The sequence below is a fragment of the Aquarana catesbeiana genome, linkage group LG09 (assembly GCF_042186555.1).
Source record: "Aquarana catesbeiana isolate 2022-GZ linkage group LG09, ASM4218655v1, whole genome shotgun sequence".
Lineage (NCBI taxonomy): Eukaryota > Metazoa > Chordata > Amphibia > Anura > Ranidae > Aquarana > Aquarana catesbeiana.
This window is the reverse complement of record NC_133332.1, coordinates 191,277,556-191,297,618: the sequence shown is the minus strand read 5'-3', so window position 1 is coordinate 191,297,618 and position 20,063 is coordinate 191,277,556. Positions and strand designations below refer to the sequence as shown.

The window sequence follows — 20,063 nt, the reverse complement described above, 5'->3', positions numbered from 1 at the left end:
CCCTGGTGATTTTGGCCTGATAACATGCACACAAGTTGACACAAAGGGGTTTGAATGGCTATTAAAGTTAACCATCCTCACCTGTGATCTGTTTGCTTGTAATTAGTGTGTGTGTGTGTGTGTGTGTGTGTGTGTGTGTGTGTGTATAAAAGGTCAATGAGTTTCTGGACTCCTGACAGACCCTTGCATCTTTTATCCAGTGCTGCAATGACGTTTTTGGATTCTAAATCATGGGAAAAGCAAAATAATTGTCAAAGGATCTGCGGGAAAAGGTAGTTGAACTGTATAAAACAGGAAAGGGATATAAAAAGATACCCAAGGAATTGAGAATGCCAGTCGGCAGTGTTCAAACGCTAATCAAGAAGTGGAAAATGAGGGGTTCTGTTGAAACCAAACCATGGTCAGGTAGACCAACTAAAAGTTCAGCCACAACTAGGGCTGGGAGATTTTCTTTAAAAAAAAAATCTTCGGTTCTCTAAAAAAAACTCGATTCACGATTTGAATCGAGTTTTTTTTTTTTTTTTGGAAACCGCGCCGGTCCTGAGGCGCTGCGGGCATGACCTCTCAACTCGATTCAAGATTTAAATCGATTTTTTTCCCAGCCCTAGCCACAACTGCCAAGAAAATTGTTCGGGATGCAAAGAAAAATCCACAAATAACTTCAGGTGAAATACAGGACTCTCTGAAAACATGTGGTGTGTCTGTTTCAAGATGCACAATAAAGAGGCACTTGAAGAAAGATGGGCTGCATGGTCGAGTCGCTAGAAGAAAGCCATTACTACGTAAATGCCATAAAGTATCCTGCTTACAATACACCAAACAGCACAGAGACAAGCCTTAAACCTTCTGGCACAAAGTCATTTGGAGTGATGAGACCAAAATTTAGCTTTTTGGCTACAATGCTACATTTGGAGAGGAGTCAACAAGGCTTATAATGAAAGGTAAACTATTCCTACTGTGAAACACGGAGGTGGATCGCTGATGTTTAGAGGATGTGTGAGCTGCAAAGGCACAGGAAATTTGGTCAAAATTGATGGCAAGATGAATGCAGTATGTTGTCAAAAAATACTGGAGGAACATCAAACATCATTTGGCTACAGCAGAATAAAGTGAAGGTTCTGGAGTGGCCATCTCAGTCTCCTGACCTCAATATCATTGAGCCACTCTGGGGAGATCTCAAACGTGCAATTCATGCAGGACAGCCCAAGAATTTACAGGAACTGGAGGCTTTTTGCCAAGAGGAATTGGCAGCTTTACTATCTGCGAAGATAAAGAATCTCATCCACAAATACCACACAAGACTTCAAGCTGTCATTGATGTTAAAGGAGGCAATACACGCTATTAAGAACTGGGGTATGTAAACTCTTGATCAGGGTCAGTTGGGTAGTTTCTGTTGCCATAATGATTTAAAAAGAGTAAACACAGTTGATTGATCATAAATGGCTTCAACCAAACACTAACCATGAGTGAAAAAAGTTTTTGTGTTATTCATATTCTCTGAAAAATGGGCGAGAAATAATAAATTCTGCCAGGAGATTATATATATATATATATATATATATATATATATATATATATATATATATATATATATTATATATTACTCCATCTATCCAGTGTGCATGGAGCCTTACTGCATGTTAGAGCTGCATGATTCTGGCCGAAATGAGAATCACGATTTTCTTGCTTAGAATAAAGATCACAATGCTCTTACTATTCTCGCGGCGTAATATCTTTCACATTATACAAAAAAATTGGGCTAACTTTACTGTTTAGTTTTTATTTATTAAAGTGTTTTTTTTTTTTTTCCCCCAAAAAAATTGCATTTCAAAGAACACATACACAAATACAGTATGACATAAAATGTGGAAACAACCACCAATTTATTCTCTAGGATCTCTGCTAAAAAAAAAGTGTGTGTTTTGAGGGTTCTAAGTAATTTTCTAGCAAAAATGATTTTAACTTGAAACCAACAACTGTCAGAAAAAGCTTTAGTCTTTAAATGGTTAAACTTCGCTCATTTGCAGACCGAAGTTCATTCCTGTGATCTAAAGAACAAAGTTACAATGTTTATAGTTGGCTCAGGAATGGGGAATGTTGTGATACTTGGCAGACTGCCTGTTTTTTGTTTGTTTTTTGACAGCTGTTGGGTTGAGCAGAGAATTCTCTGCAAAGAAAGAATTGGGAAAATGCTTTAAGATCACGAGAGGGAAAAATTTGCAATCTTGATTCTTAACGATTAATCGTGCAGCTCTAATGCATGTATTTTTGGTCTACTCACTCATGTTGCGTTGTTTAGTCATGAATTTGTACACAGAATAGAAGGCTTGGGGATAAGATCTCTGTCTGCTTAGGCTTGATTGGGTTGTCTTTTATGCTTGTTGGTAATTTCTGATGTATAAGGTGGGTATTGAAAGAGGAATAATTTCTCCACTTATATGTCAGGGAGAGGATCTGTGGCCTTAAGATCTTTTTCTTTTGTCCAACAGGGGGTCTCCCTTCAGGAGAGCTCTCTCCTAGTACTTGAAGGTCCAGCTTCTGCAGGTCTATAAGAAGCAGGATCCATCTGACTTTGGCCTAGGTAGACTAAGAGTACCTTTCCTCTCTCTCAGGAGCCTTGCACCCCGAGGGGTTCAAGGATGCACGCCCTTTTTGGAGGTTGGTCCCATTTATTTATTTATTTTAACCCTTGCACTTTTTTGTGTCTTGTGATTTCATGGTTCACTTTAGTTGTTCACTAGGTTTTGGCAAGCACTGCACTGCGGAGCTTCGTTAACCACTTCCCGCCTGGCCAATAGCAGAATGACAGCCTGGCGGTGGTTCTGTTGTCTTGACTGGGCGTCCTATGATGTCCCGCAGATAACACGCGGCATTCGGAGGTGCTGCATGTCAGTCTGACACACTGCATCTCCGATCGTGGTGTGGAGCCTCTGATGGAGGCTCCTTACCACGTGATCAGCTGTGACCAATCCCAGCTGATCATTGTGTGAACCAGGAAGTGCCGGTAAACAGCATTCCTCGGTTCGCGCTGACAGGGAGCTGATCGGCAGCTCTCCTTGTCGGGGGAGGGGGGGAGTCTGTGCTGATAATCAGCACATTGATTATCAGCACAGCCCCATCAGATGTGCCACCACAGCTACCAAAAAGGTGCCCATCAGCTGCCAGTGCCCCATCAGAAACGCATGTAGGTGCCCATATTAGTGCCAATCAGTGCTGCCTATTGGTGCCCATCAATTCTACATATCAGTGCCTCCTTATCAGTGCCAACTCATCAGTGCCCGTCAGTGGAGAAAACAAGATTTTATAAAAATGAAGAAAAACATTTTTCTTTTTTCAAACATTTAAGTCTTTTTTTAGTTTAACAAAAAGTAAAAACCCCAGAGGTGATCAAATGATAAAAATGTAGTTTGGGTACAGTGTTGCATGACCACGCAATTGTCATTCAAAGTGCGACAGCACTGAAAGCTGAAAATTGTCCTGGGCAGGAAGGAGGTAAAAGTGCCCTGTATTGAAGTGGTTAAAGACATAAAATTTATATAGATATAAATTATATAAATTATATATAAAAATCTCATATTGTTGTATTTATGCAAATTATTATTATTTTTTTTTTACGATTTATGCATGTCTTTCGTGTTTCTAGCGCAATACATGAATGACCACAACATACAGGGATATACGATGTAATACTGACACATAATCACACACATAGGTTAGACTTGATGGACTTGTCTTTTTTCAACCTCACCTACTATGTAACTATGTAACATGCAACCATATGTGTTTAAAATGCTAGGCCAATTTATATGATGTGTCGTCCTTTGCGCTCTTTTGTAGAATCTCTGATCCAAACCCATAACATAAACCCCTTTCATGACTTATGTAAGCATGGTAGCAGCCTGCTTCAGCGACAGACAGGACATTTACATGATTTTTAAATTGCATCACATGTTCCCACTGCAGCCTGCAGATGTGGCATCATGACCTGCTCTCATTATAAGCATCAGCACCCCCGCAGTGCAGCGCGCGCTTGCTATCCCGCTTAAAGGAGCCGACGTGTAGCTACGACGGCTCGTGGGAACGTTTTAGACAGGTATCTGTACCCCCCTCCCCCCTGAAAGGTGGCAAATGTGACACCGGAGGGGGGAAGGGTTCAGAAAAGCGGAAGTTCCATTTTTGTGTGGAACTCCGCTTTAAGACCTAGTAGGGTATTTTCTTGCTCATCTCTCATGCTGTCCTAGAAGGTGATGGGGGGAAAACAGAGCTGGTTGCCTGGTAACTCAATTTACAGAAATCTTCCATGACAGCAGGAAAATCCATGCAATTATTTGCTTAGGGCTTTAAAATTAAAAGTATGATCCACTATTTGCTTTTCATTTTTTAAATATTACTGAGGCATTGAGTCTATGCTTGTCGTAATATTGTCTGTGAGCCTTGTGTTTCCTGTTTTGGAAGGGGAAATAACACTCGTGCTGTCCTGGAAGATTCCTGGAAAATGAGTTACCAGGTAACTAACTTTGTTTTCTAGTACGTTTTGGAATAGCAAAAAAAGGGAAATTCTCAACAAGTTGTTAGACCAGTTTTTGCTTGGGGAATTTTTGTTGTGTAGACAGGGTTCTCATTTCCATCTCTTTGTCGTTACTTAAAAAAAAAAAAAATTAATAAAAAATAACCGTTCATCTGAAATGTTGCTCTTTATTTCAAACAATGTATTCCAAGAAATGAGTGGACAAGTGAATGTTCAGTTTAGAAGTTAGACCACCCTAGTGTTTTGCATATACGTTATTCTTCCTTAGAGTTTTTTCACATGGAGCAGGGCCCGTGAGCAGATAGTATGCTGAATTGGAGCTGAATGAGAGAGAAGTCAGGTTTTTTTTTTTTTTACATACATGCCCATTCAGTTTGTGTCTGGCAGACCCATGATAGCCCTGTGGGAGGCTGGATTTAAAGAGAAGCTGGTGTCCATAAAATACAACACTTGGCTACCTACACATTGACATCCCATAGATTTGAATTGGATGGTGCTCCTGCTATACAGGTATGACCTTTTTAAGTCTATGGGATGTTAATGCGCAGGCAGGGGGTTCTTGGTTCTAGATTCTTACTGACCGGGCTGTAGACTGCACAGGATGCTGCAGCCAGTGGAGGGGGATGGCCAAAGCTGTGTGTATTGAGCAGACTAGTGAGGAAAAGGGGGGATTTTTTTCATTAAAGAAATTGGCCGATAGAAAACTAGCAGTATATATTCTTTATCTGCTTGAGCAAGAACATCTTTTTTTTAAGACCTGCAATGGGTTAGGCTTTAAAGGGAACCTGTTATGGAAAAAAAATTGGAAGCCGCTAAACGCCAGTATGGTTAATGGTGGAAGCTCTGAAGTTGTCATCATTATTTTTCATTCCCTTTTCAGTGAGGACTTATCAGAGCAGAAGTTTTGGCTTCACCACAACGTGCCTGTTCTGGGTCAGTCCTTTATAAGTTGTGACCCTTTTCTGTGCCCCCCCCCCCCCCCAGCAGCTTATATTACCCTTTTTATCACTTGTCCACTAGGATTGGAGCAAAAAGCCCAGTGGAACCTCCAGGCTGAATTGTCGAACTGTGCAGAAGGCTGTGTAACCAGTGCAAGTAACATGTTGGCCAAAATTCAGAAGTTCTGGGTATTTTACCTTGCAACTGGTGACTAAGCTGAAGTGGGGGGAGGGGGTTGCAAAAAAAAAGTCAGCATATGCTGTTGAGAAGAGGGAAAGGTAAGGTAAAGGCCAGGGTAACTCTAGTAAAGACAGCGCATGTTTCAGTTATATTTCAATTTAAAATCAAGCAATCTGTTTACATATTTCTATTCAGAAATGTTCCCTTTAAAAATTGGAGTTGACCATCATTCATAAGAAATCTGTATGTTGATCATTTCAAGTTACATAAGGATTATTTCAAAATCATTTTGATAAAGGCTTTTCATTTTTTTTTTTTTTTTTCAGGAATACATTTTATCTGTTGGCATCCCAGAACATACCCTGCAAGAGTTTGGTTTTCAAAAATGGAAAGAATCTTGCCCTTGCTTGAAAATGCCCTCAAATCCACATAACTGGTTGTATTAACAAAGCAAAAGGGGAGCCTTGTGATCTCTGGCCATCTGGTAAACGTGATGACGGCCTGGTCCATGGTCAGAAAACTGGAAATGGAAAAGACAAGGCCGTCCAAAGAAGAGCGGGCGGCTACAATTGAGATGGAATACGAGATGGGAGACTGCAGTGGAGAATCTGATGAATGGACCAGCTCTGAAAGTGAAGCAGAACAGCAGGGAGGAAAAAGTGCCCTCGGCAGCTATGTTAGTACCCTTTTTCAAGGCATGGACATTTCCAGCAAGCCACACAGACAACTCTGCAGATCCCCCTGTCTGGACCGTCCCAGCTTCTCTCAGGGCAGTATTCAAGTTCCCCTTGAACAACTAACCAAGTCAGATGATGCAAAGAGCAGCCTAGACAGAGAATATCAAGCAAAAATGGACTTTGCCCTAAAGTTGGGCTACGGTGGAGAACAAATCCAAGCTGTCCTCAACAAGTTGGGGGCAGATGCTCTTATTAATGATGTTCTGGCAGAGCTGGTGAGGCTAGGCAATAAGGGAGAGTCGGAAGCACAGACTAGTGGAGGCAATTTGAGTAGCAATCTTGTACCTAGAGGCCCTTGCACCAAAGAGATAACAAGTCCTGAACTGTCTTTAGAAGATGAAGTTGTTGACAGTTCAGATAACCTTAGACCAATCGTCATTGATGGAAGTAATGTAGCAATGAGGTTGGTATACTTACTTTCTGCAAGTAGATTATTTCTGATATTTAATCATTCCACCAATATTTTGTCTGGCTTGTAATGAAGTTTATTTTATTTTAGTAGAGATTTGTTGATTAGCCACTAGAGGGTGCCCTCAGTGACTCCATGCAGTCAATATGCTGCTGACTAGGTGGACATTCAAATGCGTATATTTTCGTAATTCAGGTTTTATTGAGAGTTTTTACAGGAAGACATGGGTAGCAAAAGGTGTCTACATCAATTAAGTACATAGACCTATAAAGTATATAAGCATTTTCGGTACGTAAATACATTTCAAAAAGGTGATGAAAAGTTTAATTCAGGAATGCTTTTTGAGTGTGTTTGCTTGTCTCCAATGTATATGACTGAAAAATTATCTTGAATCCACTATATGGAGATATGGTAAATATGGGGGATTGGGTGTAGAAGTTGGCAGGTAGAGGAATAGGGGAACGAATAAAGCTCTTATTGTCGTGTGTGTTATAGTGGACGGCCTTTGTGCAGCACTGGGGCGCTCTACAAATGAATGAAGCTAGCATGCAACTACCTGGATTTGATTGTTTATAAAGTTGCGGCTGGTTTATCTGGCTTACCAAGTCCACAGGTTCACTTTAACAGATGTAGTAGATGGGATTGTACCTGACAACCTCTATTCCTATAAAGCAGAGATGCTGATGTCACTGAGTGAAGGAGAGGAGCATGTTTGTGTCTTGAATGTGTCTTTTTTTTTTTTTTTTAATCTTCTATCTGTCATCATTTAGCCATGGCAATAAAGAGGTCTTCTCATGCCGAGGAATACAGCTGGCTGTGGAATGGTTTCTGGAGAAAGGCCACAAAGACATCACTGTCTTTGTACCAGCTTGGAGAAAGGAGCAGTCTCGACCTGATGCCCCCATTACAGGTACATTTTTTTTTCTGCATTTGGGATAAGTTACTAACCATTATAATACTTTGACGCTTCTTGTGTATTCCCTAATGTTTGTGTTAAAATGACAAATCTATAATAAATGTTAATTCACTGAATTATGAGCAATTGGAAAAATCATATAGCTGACTTGCTAGTTTGAGTCCTCAACTTTAGCATTTCCAAAATCTCTTATGAGCAATAAGATATTTAACATTTACTTATCAAACATCACTGAAATATTAGCATATGATAAAGGAAAAAAATACAGCCCTGTAAGACTTGTGCATACGCTTCACTGGGATATTCCTAGCTTTTCAAGGAGGAATGCATGTCCGTAAGGGTCAGAATATAATAGTTAGAGAGCATTCAAAGTTTAAAATACCAGCCCAAACCAGATTCTGACGAATATAGCTGGACTTGACAAATTGTCTTTATAAATAGGAAAACAAAAAAATGTACAAGTAGATGACAATAATGGATCACAAAGAGGAAGCTGGCAGGGTGTAACTTCATCACGATTTTGTAGATATGAAGGACCATGATCTGAAAGTGGTGTACCGTATTTCATGAACTTGATGCTTTCTTTCTCAGAATATGTTGCACAAAGTAACACTTGCAATGGTTCAGTACGCATAATTTAGGATTAAGTATGCTCAGACAGTTCCTAGAAAAATGTAAATCATTTAGATTTATAGCTGAGAACAAAATGAATACAAGTAAGGTAAAGTAAATCTGTGCTTTTGGCATGCAAGGTAGAGCAAAAGGTTCACTTTAATGGCGCACCCATTCCTTCCATTCTGTGTTGCTTTGTTTGTTCCAAAAATGTGCCGGTGGTGTTAGCTCAAGTGGCAAATTGCCAAACACTGTGATATAGAAGAGAAAAAGTCCCTCCCAATACCAGAAAGTTATGATATTTTTCTTTGGTTTCAGTGGCCAAACACAGTGGCAGGGGCACAAATGGAAGTTAAATAAAAGCTGCTAGTGAGGCTGTTACGAAAATGAACCTGTTGCTGTGCTGTGGGCAAATCACAGGTGCGCTTTAGGTTCAAAAGGGTAAAAATATGATTGTGTGGAGATAAAATGAGCAGTGTATTGCATATAAATAATGAAATTATACATTATGAACTTTTCTTTCTTAACTCTTGGGTCACCCATAACAGACCAGGAGGTTCTTCGAAAGCTCGAGAAGGAGAAAATTCTTGTGTTTACGCCATCCCGCCGGGTGCAGGGTCGCAGAGTGGTTTGCTATGATGATCGTTTCATTGTCAAGCTGGCCTTTGATTCTGATGGCATCATTGTATCTAATGATAACTACCGAGACCTCCAAAATGAGAAGCCTGAGTGGAAGAAGTTCATTGAAGAGAGGCTCCTTATGTATTCATTTGTCAATGACAAGTAAGGGTCTTCTGTTCTGCATTATTGCCATTGGCCTGTATCCATGATCTCAGAAGTCTGTAATTTTAATTGCTTTTCTATACCATACAGGAAAAAAACAAATAAGAAAATAACAGAGCTGGCAGTAACTGTTATTAAAATCATTATTATTTTTTCTGAGCTGCCTGCTAAAGTTTTAGCTTGGCATAAAGGGGATGGGAATTCAACGTCTTAATGAACTGATAGAATGCAGCTCAGTCCAGTTGCGTTATATGTTCATGTAAAATAGATGCAAATACAGAGATTCTGATGCATTTTGGGGTAATTCTTTCAATATTGCCAGTGGCCAAAGTATCTGCCTGATTTTATGAACATATAGCAATATTAGTGTAGCGCAGCGCTATACAGGTGCATCTCAAAAAATTTGAATATCAGCAAAACATTAATTTTATTTTGGTAATTCAAAAAGCTAAACTCCTATATTGTATAGATTCATTATAGATTCATTATATTTCAAGCATTTCTTTCTTTTAATTTTGATGATTATGGCTTACAGCTAGTGAAAACCAAAAATTCAGTATGTCAGAAATTTGAATATTGTGACAATGTTGTAGACTCGTAGTGTCACACTCTAAGCAGCTAATAAACTCAAAACACCTGTAAAGGTTCAATCAGTGGGGTATTGTCAAGAGGAAGAGGAGACACAAGACCCACTTTTCAGTAAGCCATCATTTATGTGTTAAAAATCCTTTCTTTTTTATTAATTTTTTTGGTCTTGTGTAATAATCTAATTTTCTGAGATACTGAATTTTGGATTTTCAGTAGCTGTAAGCCATAATCATCAAAATTTAAAAGAAAAATGTTTGAAATATCACTCTGTGTGTAATCAATCCTATATAATATGAGTTTCACTTTTTGAATTGAATTATTGAAATTAACTTTTTGATCTTCTCCTTTTTTGAGATGCACCTGTGTCACAATAATCAAATACATAAAGTTTGTGTCAATAAATAATAAAAGTCCATATTCCGTTTCCATTACCATTGTGATTAAAGTGCTGTAAATCTTCAGAAATATAATAAAACAAGTAGTGCCAAACGTGCCTCCACAGTAACATGAAGCTGCTCACCTTCCAATTTGACCTAAAAAATATCAAAAGGCACTAAATCCCTTTCAAGATTAAATGTCAGGACGGGTTATGACCATCCAACTCCTCCAAACTGTTGGCAGTGCTCTCAATCATATAGGACTCATTTTCAGTTGTGAGTGTAAAAATTCCCTACAACCGCAACTGAAAAACGAGTCCTTTATGATTGAGAGTGGTGCTGACAGTTTGGAGGCGTTGGATGGTCAGAACCTGTCCTGACATTTCACCTGGAGGAGAATTAGCACTTTTTGAAGGTCAAATTGGGAGGTGAGTGGCTTCATGTTACTGGTGGTGGAGGCACGTTTGGCACTACAGTACTTATTTTATTATATTGCTGAAGATTTATGGTACTTAATTTACAATGGTGATGGAAGATTGAATATTGACTTTTATTATTTGACACAAACTTTATGTATTTAATTATTGTTATATATTGTTGCGCTACGCTAATATTGCTATATGTGCATTTGAGGGCACAGTGAAATCACTGTCGGTGTTTAGCTTGCAACTAATTTTATTAATTTTATACATTATTCAATTTTTTTTTTTTTTTTTTGCTGCGCTGATTGAAGTTCACTTGTGCAAATATCTTTCTGACTTGTTCAGTAAGACAGTAAAGATAATGCACAGAAAAATGTAACAACAATTTGGAGTTCAAATAAAATGGAACTTCAGTTGAAATGTTTTTGTTAACTTGATAAGGTTGGAAAGGGTTAGGATTTCTGTCAGGTTTTTTAATAGTTTGATTATCTTCCTTTTATTTCCTGTGTGGTGGGTAGGTTATAGGAGAGGTAATTTGTCCACTTGGAAGGGTAATTCATTTTAAGAGGCCATATGGTTGGTTCTAATTAATTGCACACTTTCATTGCTATTTATCATGCTAAGCTTATGTAGCCCCCAGCCCCCCTCCAGGCCGGGAGTCTCGGGGTGCCAAATGCAGGAGTCAGAGAGTGTCCCTCCGACCACTGCATTCCCGCCAGACCATGGGCATCTTGGTTCCTCACGTGAGAGCAGCAAGGCTTGCAGCAGGAATGTACTTTATTCCAGTACTGTCAGGCCCCCTCCCCCCGTTCTGTTTTAAGCCACAGATATTGAGTGACTTCACACTTTTTGGTTGTGGTTCATGCTGTCAGGTCTTACCTAAAGCTGACTGGTGCAATTCATCAGATTCCCTTTTTGTGCTTGCTGAAGGCCAAAGGAAGTGTCAACCAGCTTTCAAGCCTACCATTTCTCCTTGGCTCTTTCAGCTTATTTCTCAGGATGTTGGCAGACGCTACCTTTTGGTCGGAATGTTTTGCAGGCTGCACGTGAGGTGCTAACCGGTTTTGGTTTAGTTCTCCCTATCGTTATGGATATGAAAATGCTCTGTTTCTCATGATGTGCGATAAAGAAAATGGGATATTTTGGTTTACCTGTAAAATCCTTTTCTTGGAAGACATCCCAGTACACAGAGATCCCACCCCTCATCTTTTTGTGGCTTATGGCTTGCTACAAAAACCTAAGCCTTGCCTAACTGGGAAGGGTTATTCCAGGGAGGGACTTCCGATCTTTTTTTTTTTTTGGCACGGTTCATTTACCTGAAGGTGGCAGCATAACCCTATTGTAATAAGTATGAAGTTGCTCTGTGTCCCATGATGTACTCCAAGAAAATAATTTTACAGGTAAACAAAAAATCTAATTTTTATTGTTGGTAATTCTAATATCTTATCGTGTGTCTGGCTCACCTTCAGTATGAAAAACAAAACCTGAACCTCTCTATTAACCGGTTCCCGATCAGCTCACGCAGATATACTGCCGCAGAATGGCTTCCCTGGCTGAAATCCCACATGGGTACGTCCATTCCTTTAGCGCCCACCAAAGGGCGCGCACGCCTGCTGCACGGCACAAATCCCTGTGCTGTCAGGAAAGAGGAGCCATATCATTTGTTCCTACTAAGTAGGAAAAACTTTGTCTCCTCTCCTAGTGAATCCTATCCCCCCACAATTAGAACACGCTGAGGGAACACGCAATTAACCCCTTGATCGCCCCCCTAGTGTTAATCCCTTCCCTGCCAGTGACATTTACACAGTAATCAGTGCATTTTTTTAGCACTGATCGTTGTATAAATGCCAATGGTCCCCAAAAAGTGTCAAAAGTCTCCAATCTGTCCGTCGCAGTACCACTAAAAATGGCAGATCATTACTAGTTAAAAAAAATAAATAAATAAAAATGCCATAAATCTTTCCCATAGTTTGTAGACAGTATAACTTCTGCGTAAACCAATCAATATATGCTTATTGTGATTTTATGTTTTACCAATAATATGTAGGAGAATATATATTGGCCTAAACTGATGAAGAAATTTGTGTTTTTTTTTTTTTTAATTTGGGGGCTATTTATTATAGCAAAAAGTTAAAAAAAAAAAAAAAAAAATTATATATATATATATATATATATATATATATATATATATATATATATATATATATATATATATTAATTTTTTTTTTTTTATTGTTGCTCATTTTTTTGTTTATAGCGCAAAAAATAAAAACCGACGAGGTGATCGAATACCACCAAAAGAAACCTCCTATTTGTGGGGAAAAAGGACGCAAATTTCATTTGGGTACAGCGTCAAATGACCGCGCAATTGTCAGTTAAAGCGACGCAATGCCAAATTGTAAAAAGTGCTCTGGTCAGGAAGGGCGTAAAATCTTCCAGGGCTGAAGTGGTTAATGACTACATTTTTTTCACATCACCGTGTGTCGGGCTGTGTTTGGTTCCTCCTTTAAATAATTACACATTACAAAGCATACCATAGAATTTTGCATTGATGGCTTCTCTAAAATCTAATTTAAATTATGTGATCTTTTTCCATTGTATATCCAGGTTTATGCCTCCAGATGACCCACTAGGAAGGCATGGCCCCAGTCTAGAAAACTTCTGGCGTAAAAAGCCTGTTGTTCCTGAGCATAAGAAGCAACCATGTCCCTATGGTAAGCAGACAATGCTAACTGTATAGTGTGGGTGTGGTGTGAGTTTTCTTACAGCATGAGTTTATGATTTCTCATATTTAAGACCATGCATGCAGTTTATATAGGAGTTAGATGTTCCAAGAGTTTTAAAGTTGGATTTCATCCAAAAAATTTCCATACAATTGCTAGCCTGGAATGTGACCTTGGAGCCCCCAGCTCTGCATTGTGGTGCTTTCCAGACCTCAGTGACTTTGTAAGCCAGTACTTTCTGGGGCCTGAGCAATGGCACAGCTTCTGGTGTGACCCAGTCTCTGAATACTAATGTGAGTGAGGCTGGTCGGGTTGAATCATCATGAGCTTGCCTCACAGTTGGTATCGTTATAGAACCATTTTTAAATTCCTGCCACCATAAACTTGGTTGAGGCTGGAGCAATTGGGCACCAGTGTCATCAGCTAAGTGGAGTGTTGTGCAAGCTCTGCTCTTTCTCCTGGTGTTCAGCTTGGAGGAAGCTCCAGCCTGCTGCTGCTCATGAAGCACCATGTAGATTTATCCAATCTCGTTCCACTGTCTAACTACAGTGACTTTATCACCTCCATCCACCTGCAACCCTCATTAGCATAGGGGGCAGTCCCGCTGGAATGGGTAACCCCAACCTATACTCCTCTTCTGGTTCTTTTGGTGTTTATCCAGTATCCCTGGAAGGAACAGACGCCTGCAATATAGAACCTGAGCCCCCTATTTTTATAGGGGCATCCTCTTTGGAAGCTTCTTGAGTTCCATGGGACGAGGTTGAAGCCTTCCCCATGTAAACAGGGACTGCTGTGTCTACTTTTTGTCTGACCTTTTGCTTGCAGAGGCTCTAAGCATGCCCCTGCACCATCCTTGATAAAGTCTAGCCCTGACATTTCTGGGTGTTCACCTCAATCCGTGCCAGAGGCCTTTCTTAACCTTTTCTGATCCCATTTTAGAATCCTCACAGTCTACCCCTAGAGAGGCTGTTTTTGTGCCACCTGCAGATGACTAGTGTACAAAAGGTTTTAACCTAATTGATGCAGTATGTGCTACCTTGTTTTTGGAAGATCAACTTGTTATTTCAGGCCTAGGGCTTATTAAGCACTTGCCGACAGCCCTATAGCAGTTTTACTGCTACAAGATGGCCTCTGTGCGCAGGATCACGTGTGTATATATACGTGATCCTGCACTTCCGGGTATCAGGCGCAAGTGCACGCTTCTGGTGGGTCGCTCTCGCTGTGGTTATGCACAGCAGGAGCCATGGACTCTATGTCCGCCGGCACCAGCCGATCATTTGGTACACAGGCAGAACAGCAGTCTGCCTATGTAAACAAGGCGGATTGCCGTTCTGTGAGTAGGGAAGGCATGGATCCTGTATTCCTGCAAAGCAGAGATAATACCGATCCATGCCTTCCCTTAGTAAAAGCACCTCCCACAGTACACAAAATCACTAGCTAGGCACACATTTAACCCTTTGATCGCCCCTTGATGTTAACCCCTTCCCAGCCAGTGTCATTGGTACAGTAACAGTGCATATTTTTAGCACTGACCACTGTATTAGTATCACTGGTCCCCAAAAAAGTGTCGTGGCAGTGTACGATTTGTCCATCTCAATATCGCAGTTCCGCTATAAGTGGCCACCCACCATTAGGCCCATTATTAGTAAAAATAAATAAATAAAAATTCCATATTAGTTTTTAGATAACTTTTGCGCAAACCAATCAGTATACACGTATTGAGGTTTTTTACCAAAAATATGTAGCAGAATACATATTGGCCTAAATTGATTTTTTTTTTATTGGATATGTTTTATAGCAGAAAGTAAAAAATAGTTTTTTGGGTTTTTTTTTCAAAATTGACTTTTTTTGTTTATATTTTAAAAAATGCAGAGGCTATCAAATATCACCAAAAGAAAGCTCTATTTGTGAGGGAAAAAAAAGGACATACATTTTATTTGGGTTCAGGGTTACACGACCACGCAACTGTCAGTTAAAATAACATGGTGCAGTATTGCAAAAAATGGCCTGGTCATGAAGGGGGTAAATCTTCCAGAGCTGAAGTGATTAAAGCTCCCACAGCTGCAAAGACTTTTTCATTATACCCACTGTTTAAGTAATTTCTCTGAGGACTGGGGACTCCCTATAGCAGTGATGGCGAACCTTGGCACCCCAGATGTTTCGGAACTACATTTCCCATGATGCTCATGCACTCTGCAGTGTAGTTGAGCATCATGGGAAATGTAGTTCCAAAACATCTGGGGTGCCAGTGTTCGCCATCACTGCCCTATAGCATCCGGGCCACCTCAAGAGAACCTTATGGAGCTTTTCCTTCTTGGAAGTGTCTTTTCTCACCATAGATGCTCTAGTATTCCACTTTAACAGACATACTACCAAACAGATGTGCTCACATTTTGGGATTTCACTATGGGCCCTTTCACACTGGGGCGGAGGCGTTGTCGGTGGTAAAGCGCCGCTATTGTAAGCGGCGCTTTACCTTCGGTATTCGGTTGCTAGCAGGGGGGTTTTACCCCCCCCTGCTAGTGGCCGAGAAAGGGTTAAAACCACCTCAAAGCGCCTCTGCAGAGGCGCTTTGCCAGCGGTATAGCCGCACCGTCCCATTGATTTCAATGGGCAGGAGCAGTATATATTCCGCTCCTTCACTGCTCCGAAGATGCTGCTAGCATGACTTTTTTTCCCGTCCTGCTAGCGCACCGCTCCAGTGTGAAAGCCCTCGGGGCTTTCACACTGGAATTAAAGCAGCGGCACTTTCGGGTCAGTTTGCAGGCGCTATTATTAGCGCAATAGCGCCTGCAAACCGCCCCAGTGTGAAAGGACCCTTACAGACAGTTGGATTCCCACTCTGATTTAGCTGGAATGACTTTGCATCCTGTGTTGGCAGTGATTTTAATTTTCAAAAATGTATCTCTTTGAGCTAAGTGCTTTTTTAAAAATGACCCTGATGTTCAAAGAGTAGGATCTAATTTCACTGGACATGTGGAGCAAATGTCTGGATTTGAGCATTTAGGCTTGTTTCTTGCATGGCACAGGTGTCTAATAACATGGGCAAGAAACAGTACTTTGGATACATTCCTGGGGTGCCATTAATATGTCCAAGGAACATCTGACTCAGTTGTCTTTCCAGGGTTGTCACCTCTTCTGACCTGCTGTTGGAGCTTTCATTAGAAACTCCGCTGATGATCAGAGGTCATTCCTGGCTCAATGTATGTATTAAATCATTCAAAGGAGCAGGACAATCTAATTTTTCTTCCTCTACTTCATCGGTAGTAGCTTGTATGCAGTCCAACTCTTCCTCCCACTTGAACAATAAGACTTGAAGCTGCAGGTCCTCTATCTCCTCTGCACCGCCTTCTGCATCTGCCTTGCATTTAAACATTCATGTCTTCTCCGGTAGCTGTCGGGCTAAATCATTGAAATTGACTGTTTTTTCTTTTAGCTGTCGCTTTATCAGCCGTTTAATAGGGCTATTCCTAAGGCTGTATCCATTCAGTCTTTTTTAACTAGTTTAGAACACTTAATGCTCTACACATACCCAAAAAACTTGTTCTTCTCACTTCAAGCCTTTTTCCTGATGATTTTTTATTGTTAATTTCTATTTTAATACTGATGGTTTGAACCTTCTTTTTTTTTTTTTTTTTTTTACGTCACATTTGAAAGCGCAAAATTGAGAAGAAAAAAAATCACTTTAGTCTAATCGGACAGTACAGGACATAGGCTGAATATTCAGAGACCCTGGATTACAGGTCTTCAGGTGATTGGACACTGGCAAGCTTGTGAGGACACGCCCCCTAGGCAACTCCCCTATAATCTTACACTACTCTGAATTCTGTTTTTTGATAGGTGATGGACCTCTTCTCTTACTCTAAGCTTAGTCAGCCGTAGGGTGCTATACAGGTCCAGGGCCATGGACCATCCCTATAAAACACAGACCCTGATGAACACGGGGATATGCTCACAGTGGTGAGCGAAGCCTGGACTTCTTATATGGTCCATCATTGTAGACAGGTAACTTTGATTTGTATCTCTGACTGTTACTGTAAAAGAACAGTATGTATCACACCGCTGGTCACAAACTTTGCCTCAGCTTCTTTCTAGATCCCTTCTAATTACTCAGACACCCCCACCCTTTCACTACCAGGACTTTGCTACAGGAAGATCTACAGCTGGGTTGCTGCATACTCCTGCACATTGTTACCTTATATTCTGTACTCTACTTAGTGAGTATCCCACAGGGGAATACTCTCACCTGTAGCTATGGTGGAAACAAGGCAAAAGATAACATTCGCTCTGCTGAAGGCCTGCACAACACTCCACCTCAAAGTGGCAATGCTTCCCTTGCGCTGGAATTGTACCTGATATTAACACCAATCTCTGCATCTATTTCTATTTTAGTCACACGTCTATCGGCCTACCTTGACAAAGGCGGATTTTTCTGCATTTATGTCACAATTGCTTGGACAACTAACCACTTTAATACAGTCACCTCTGTCCAGGACTGCAAACGCCAAGCTCTTTCTCCAGCTCCCCTGTCAGATCCCAGTATGTGGGCATAGAAGGGAACAAAGAAGACGCGGAGGCAGCAATAAGGGAGGTTGCATTGAATTTTTACCCTCTATACGCCTTAAGCTGGAGCTTCACACAACATGCTTGCTAATGTTGATACACGCACTGCTGTTGTGCTCAAGAGCCTCGGCTTTGTCACACTTAATTCTCCTTCTGTCTCGCTATTCCCCTTTAGGTACAAAGGGACCTGCAAAATCTACATAAAAAGACATTCCTCGTTCATGAACAAATACAATGGGCAATCTGACGATTGGATCACTCTAGAAAAGATTTTCACTCTTCCAAAAATCTTTGCCAAACTCTATCCAGTTTTGACCCCACATCCAATCCCTTTCCAAAGCTTGCTGCCTCAACCTCCGCAACATTTCCTAAATGCACCCTTTCCTAACCAATGACACCACAAAGCTCCTAATCCACTCCCTGGTTATTTATCACCTCGACTACTGCAGCTTCCTCCTCATTGGCTTACCTTTACATAGGCTATCCCCCTTCAGTCTAATATGAATGCTGCTGCCAGTTCCTCCATCTTACCAACCATTCAATGTCTGCCACCCCTCTCTGCCTATCCCTCCATTGGCTGCCACTCTCCCAACTAATTAAATTCAAAATGCTAACCACTTCTTACAAAGCCATTCACAACTTGGCCCCAGCTACATCACTAACCTAGTCTCAAAATACCAACCAAATCATTCTCTTCTCCTCCCAAGACCACCTGCTCTCTAGTTCCCTTGTCCCCTCCTCCCATGCTCGCCTCCAGGACTTCTCCCGAACCTCTCCTCCTGTCCTATGGAATTCCCTACTCCAATCTGTCCGACTATCTCCTACTCTGCCTGCTTTTAGGCAATTCCTGAAAACCCTTCTTTTCAGAGAAGCCTATCCTGTCCCCATCTAACAACTTTATTTTCTCCATCAGCCCATCCCCCACAGCTATTACCTTTTGTATCACTTGACCCTCCCTTTTTAGATTGTGACCTCTAGCGAGCAGGGCCCTCTGATTTCTCCCTGTATTGAATTGTAACTGTACTGTCTGCCCTCATGATGTAAAGTGCTGCGAAAACTGTTGGCACTACATAAATCCTGTATTATAATAATAATAAAAATCCAGTGGAGAAAAAGTTCACTTAAAAAGTGGTCTGTTCCGGTACCTCACTGTACCAATGTGCCTTTGTTAAAAGATTCTGTAGACAGGAAGCGTAAGAAGCTTTTGAAGGCTCTTTACTTTTGCAGGCCCAGCCCTGCAGCTAACTGCACCAGGGCAATGAAAAACCAAGATGATCCCGTATTTTAGGAATTTGTCTTAACTGAGCAATTACCTTTTTCTCTGCTTTTTTGGTGCGGATGCCCAAGAACGTGATGAAACAAATGTCCAGAATGGCCCTAATCTCCATTCACATGCAAAGAACTTTGTGGCTCAAAGCATGGACAATTGAAGCTGTCTGTAAAAGACTCCTCCTGTGTATATGCCTTGAAGGCACACATCTTTTTTGGGGAGGCAATTGACAAAATGTTAAGAGGTCACAGGAGGAAAGGTTTATCTTCCAGAGTGGAAGATTTCAAAATTGCCCTTCTCAGGGACATCTACCTCTTCAAAATGCACAGCATCAAAATTGTTCTACCCAGGCCTCCGCTTCAAAGTTTAGCCCTTCCTTTCAGCTCAAGACATGGTCCACAAAGCCCATGAAGTCTTCTCCTAGGCCCTCTTCCTAATGAAGGGGCATCTTCACTCTTTTAAGAGTGAGGGATGTCTGTTATAGTCTGCCTCCCTGGGTCACAGATGTCGCAGACCCGTGGGTTTGGTGGTTTCAAGGGGGTAGAAAACAAAGTTCAAAACTTAACGTCACCACTTTCTTCTCTCAAATCAACCAAATACTCTCCACGGATACTCAGATTTGCAGAATTCCCTGAACCATCTCTTGTCCCAGGGAGTGGTTGTGCCAGTATCTCCCCACAAGACAGGTTTAAAGGTTTCAAATTAAACCTGTTCATGGTACCAAAGCCCAACAGGGATATTCGTCCTATTCTGCAATTAAAATTCCTCAACAAATGCCTTCAAATTCCAAACTTTTGCATGGAATCCACAAGTTTGGTTATCGCCTCTTGGATACAAGGGGAATACCTGGCATCCATAGACATTCAATATGCCTAACTGCATATTCACATCATTAGTGTTTCCTGCGCTTTGCAATTAACACTGGAAAGGCAATAATGCTAATATAATAACTTTGATATATAATACAACATACATAAAAAGTTTATAAAATAAAAACCTTTTTCTGTACAGTCAA

General features: G+C 40.8%; 1 protein-coding gene across 3 annotated transcripts in view; it reads left to right on the top strand.

The window, feature by feature from the left end:
- The window catches only part of ZC3H12B (zinc finger CCCH-type containing 12B), a 163,801-nt gene that overhangs the window by 125,295 nt on the left and 18,443 nt on the right, over window positions 1-20,063 (top strand). For 2 of the 3 annotated variants that reach the window (XM_073599456.1, XM_073599455.1), the window contains exons 2-5: window positions 5,975-6,788; window positions 7,565-7,704; window positions 8,871-9,105; window positions 13,100-13,206. In XM_073599456.1, the coding sequence (XP_073455557.1) occupies window positions 6,142-6,788; window positions 7,565-7,704; window positions 8,871-9,105; window positions 13,100-13,206 (1,129 nt within the window). In that variant the 5' untranslated portion in view covers window positions 5,975-6,141. Of the gene's footprint in view, window positions 1-2,379; window positions 2,660-5,974; window positions 6,789-7,564; window positions 7,705-8,870; window positions 9,106-13,099; window positions 13,207-20,063 lie in introns of those variants that run through there. The other variant, XM_073599457.1, reaches the window with a different exon arrangement.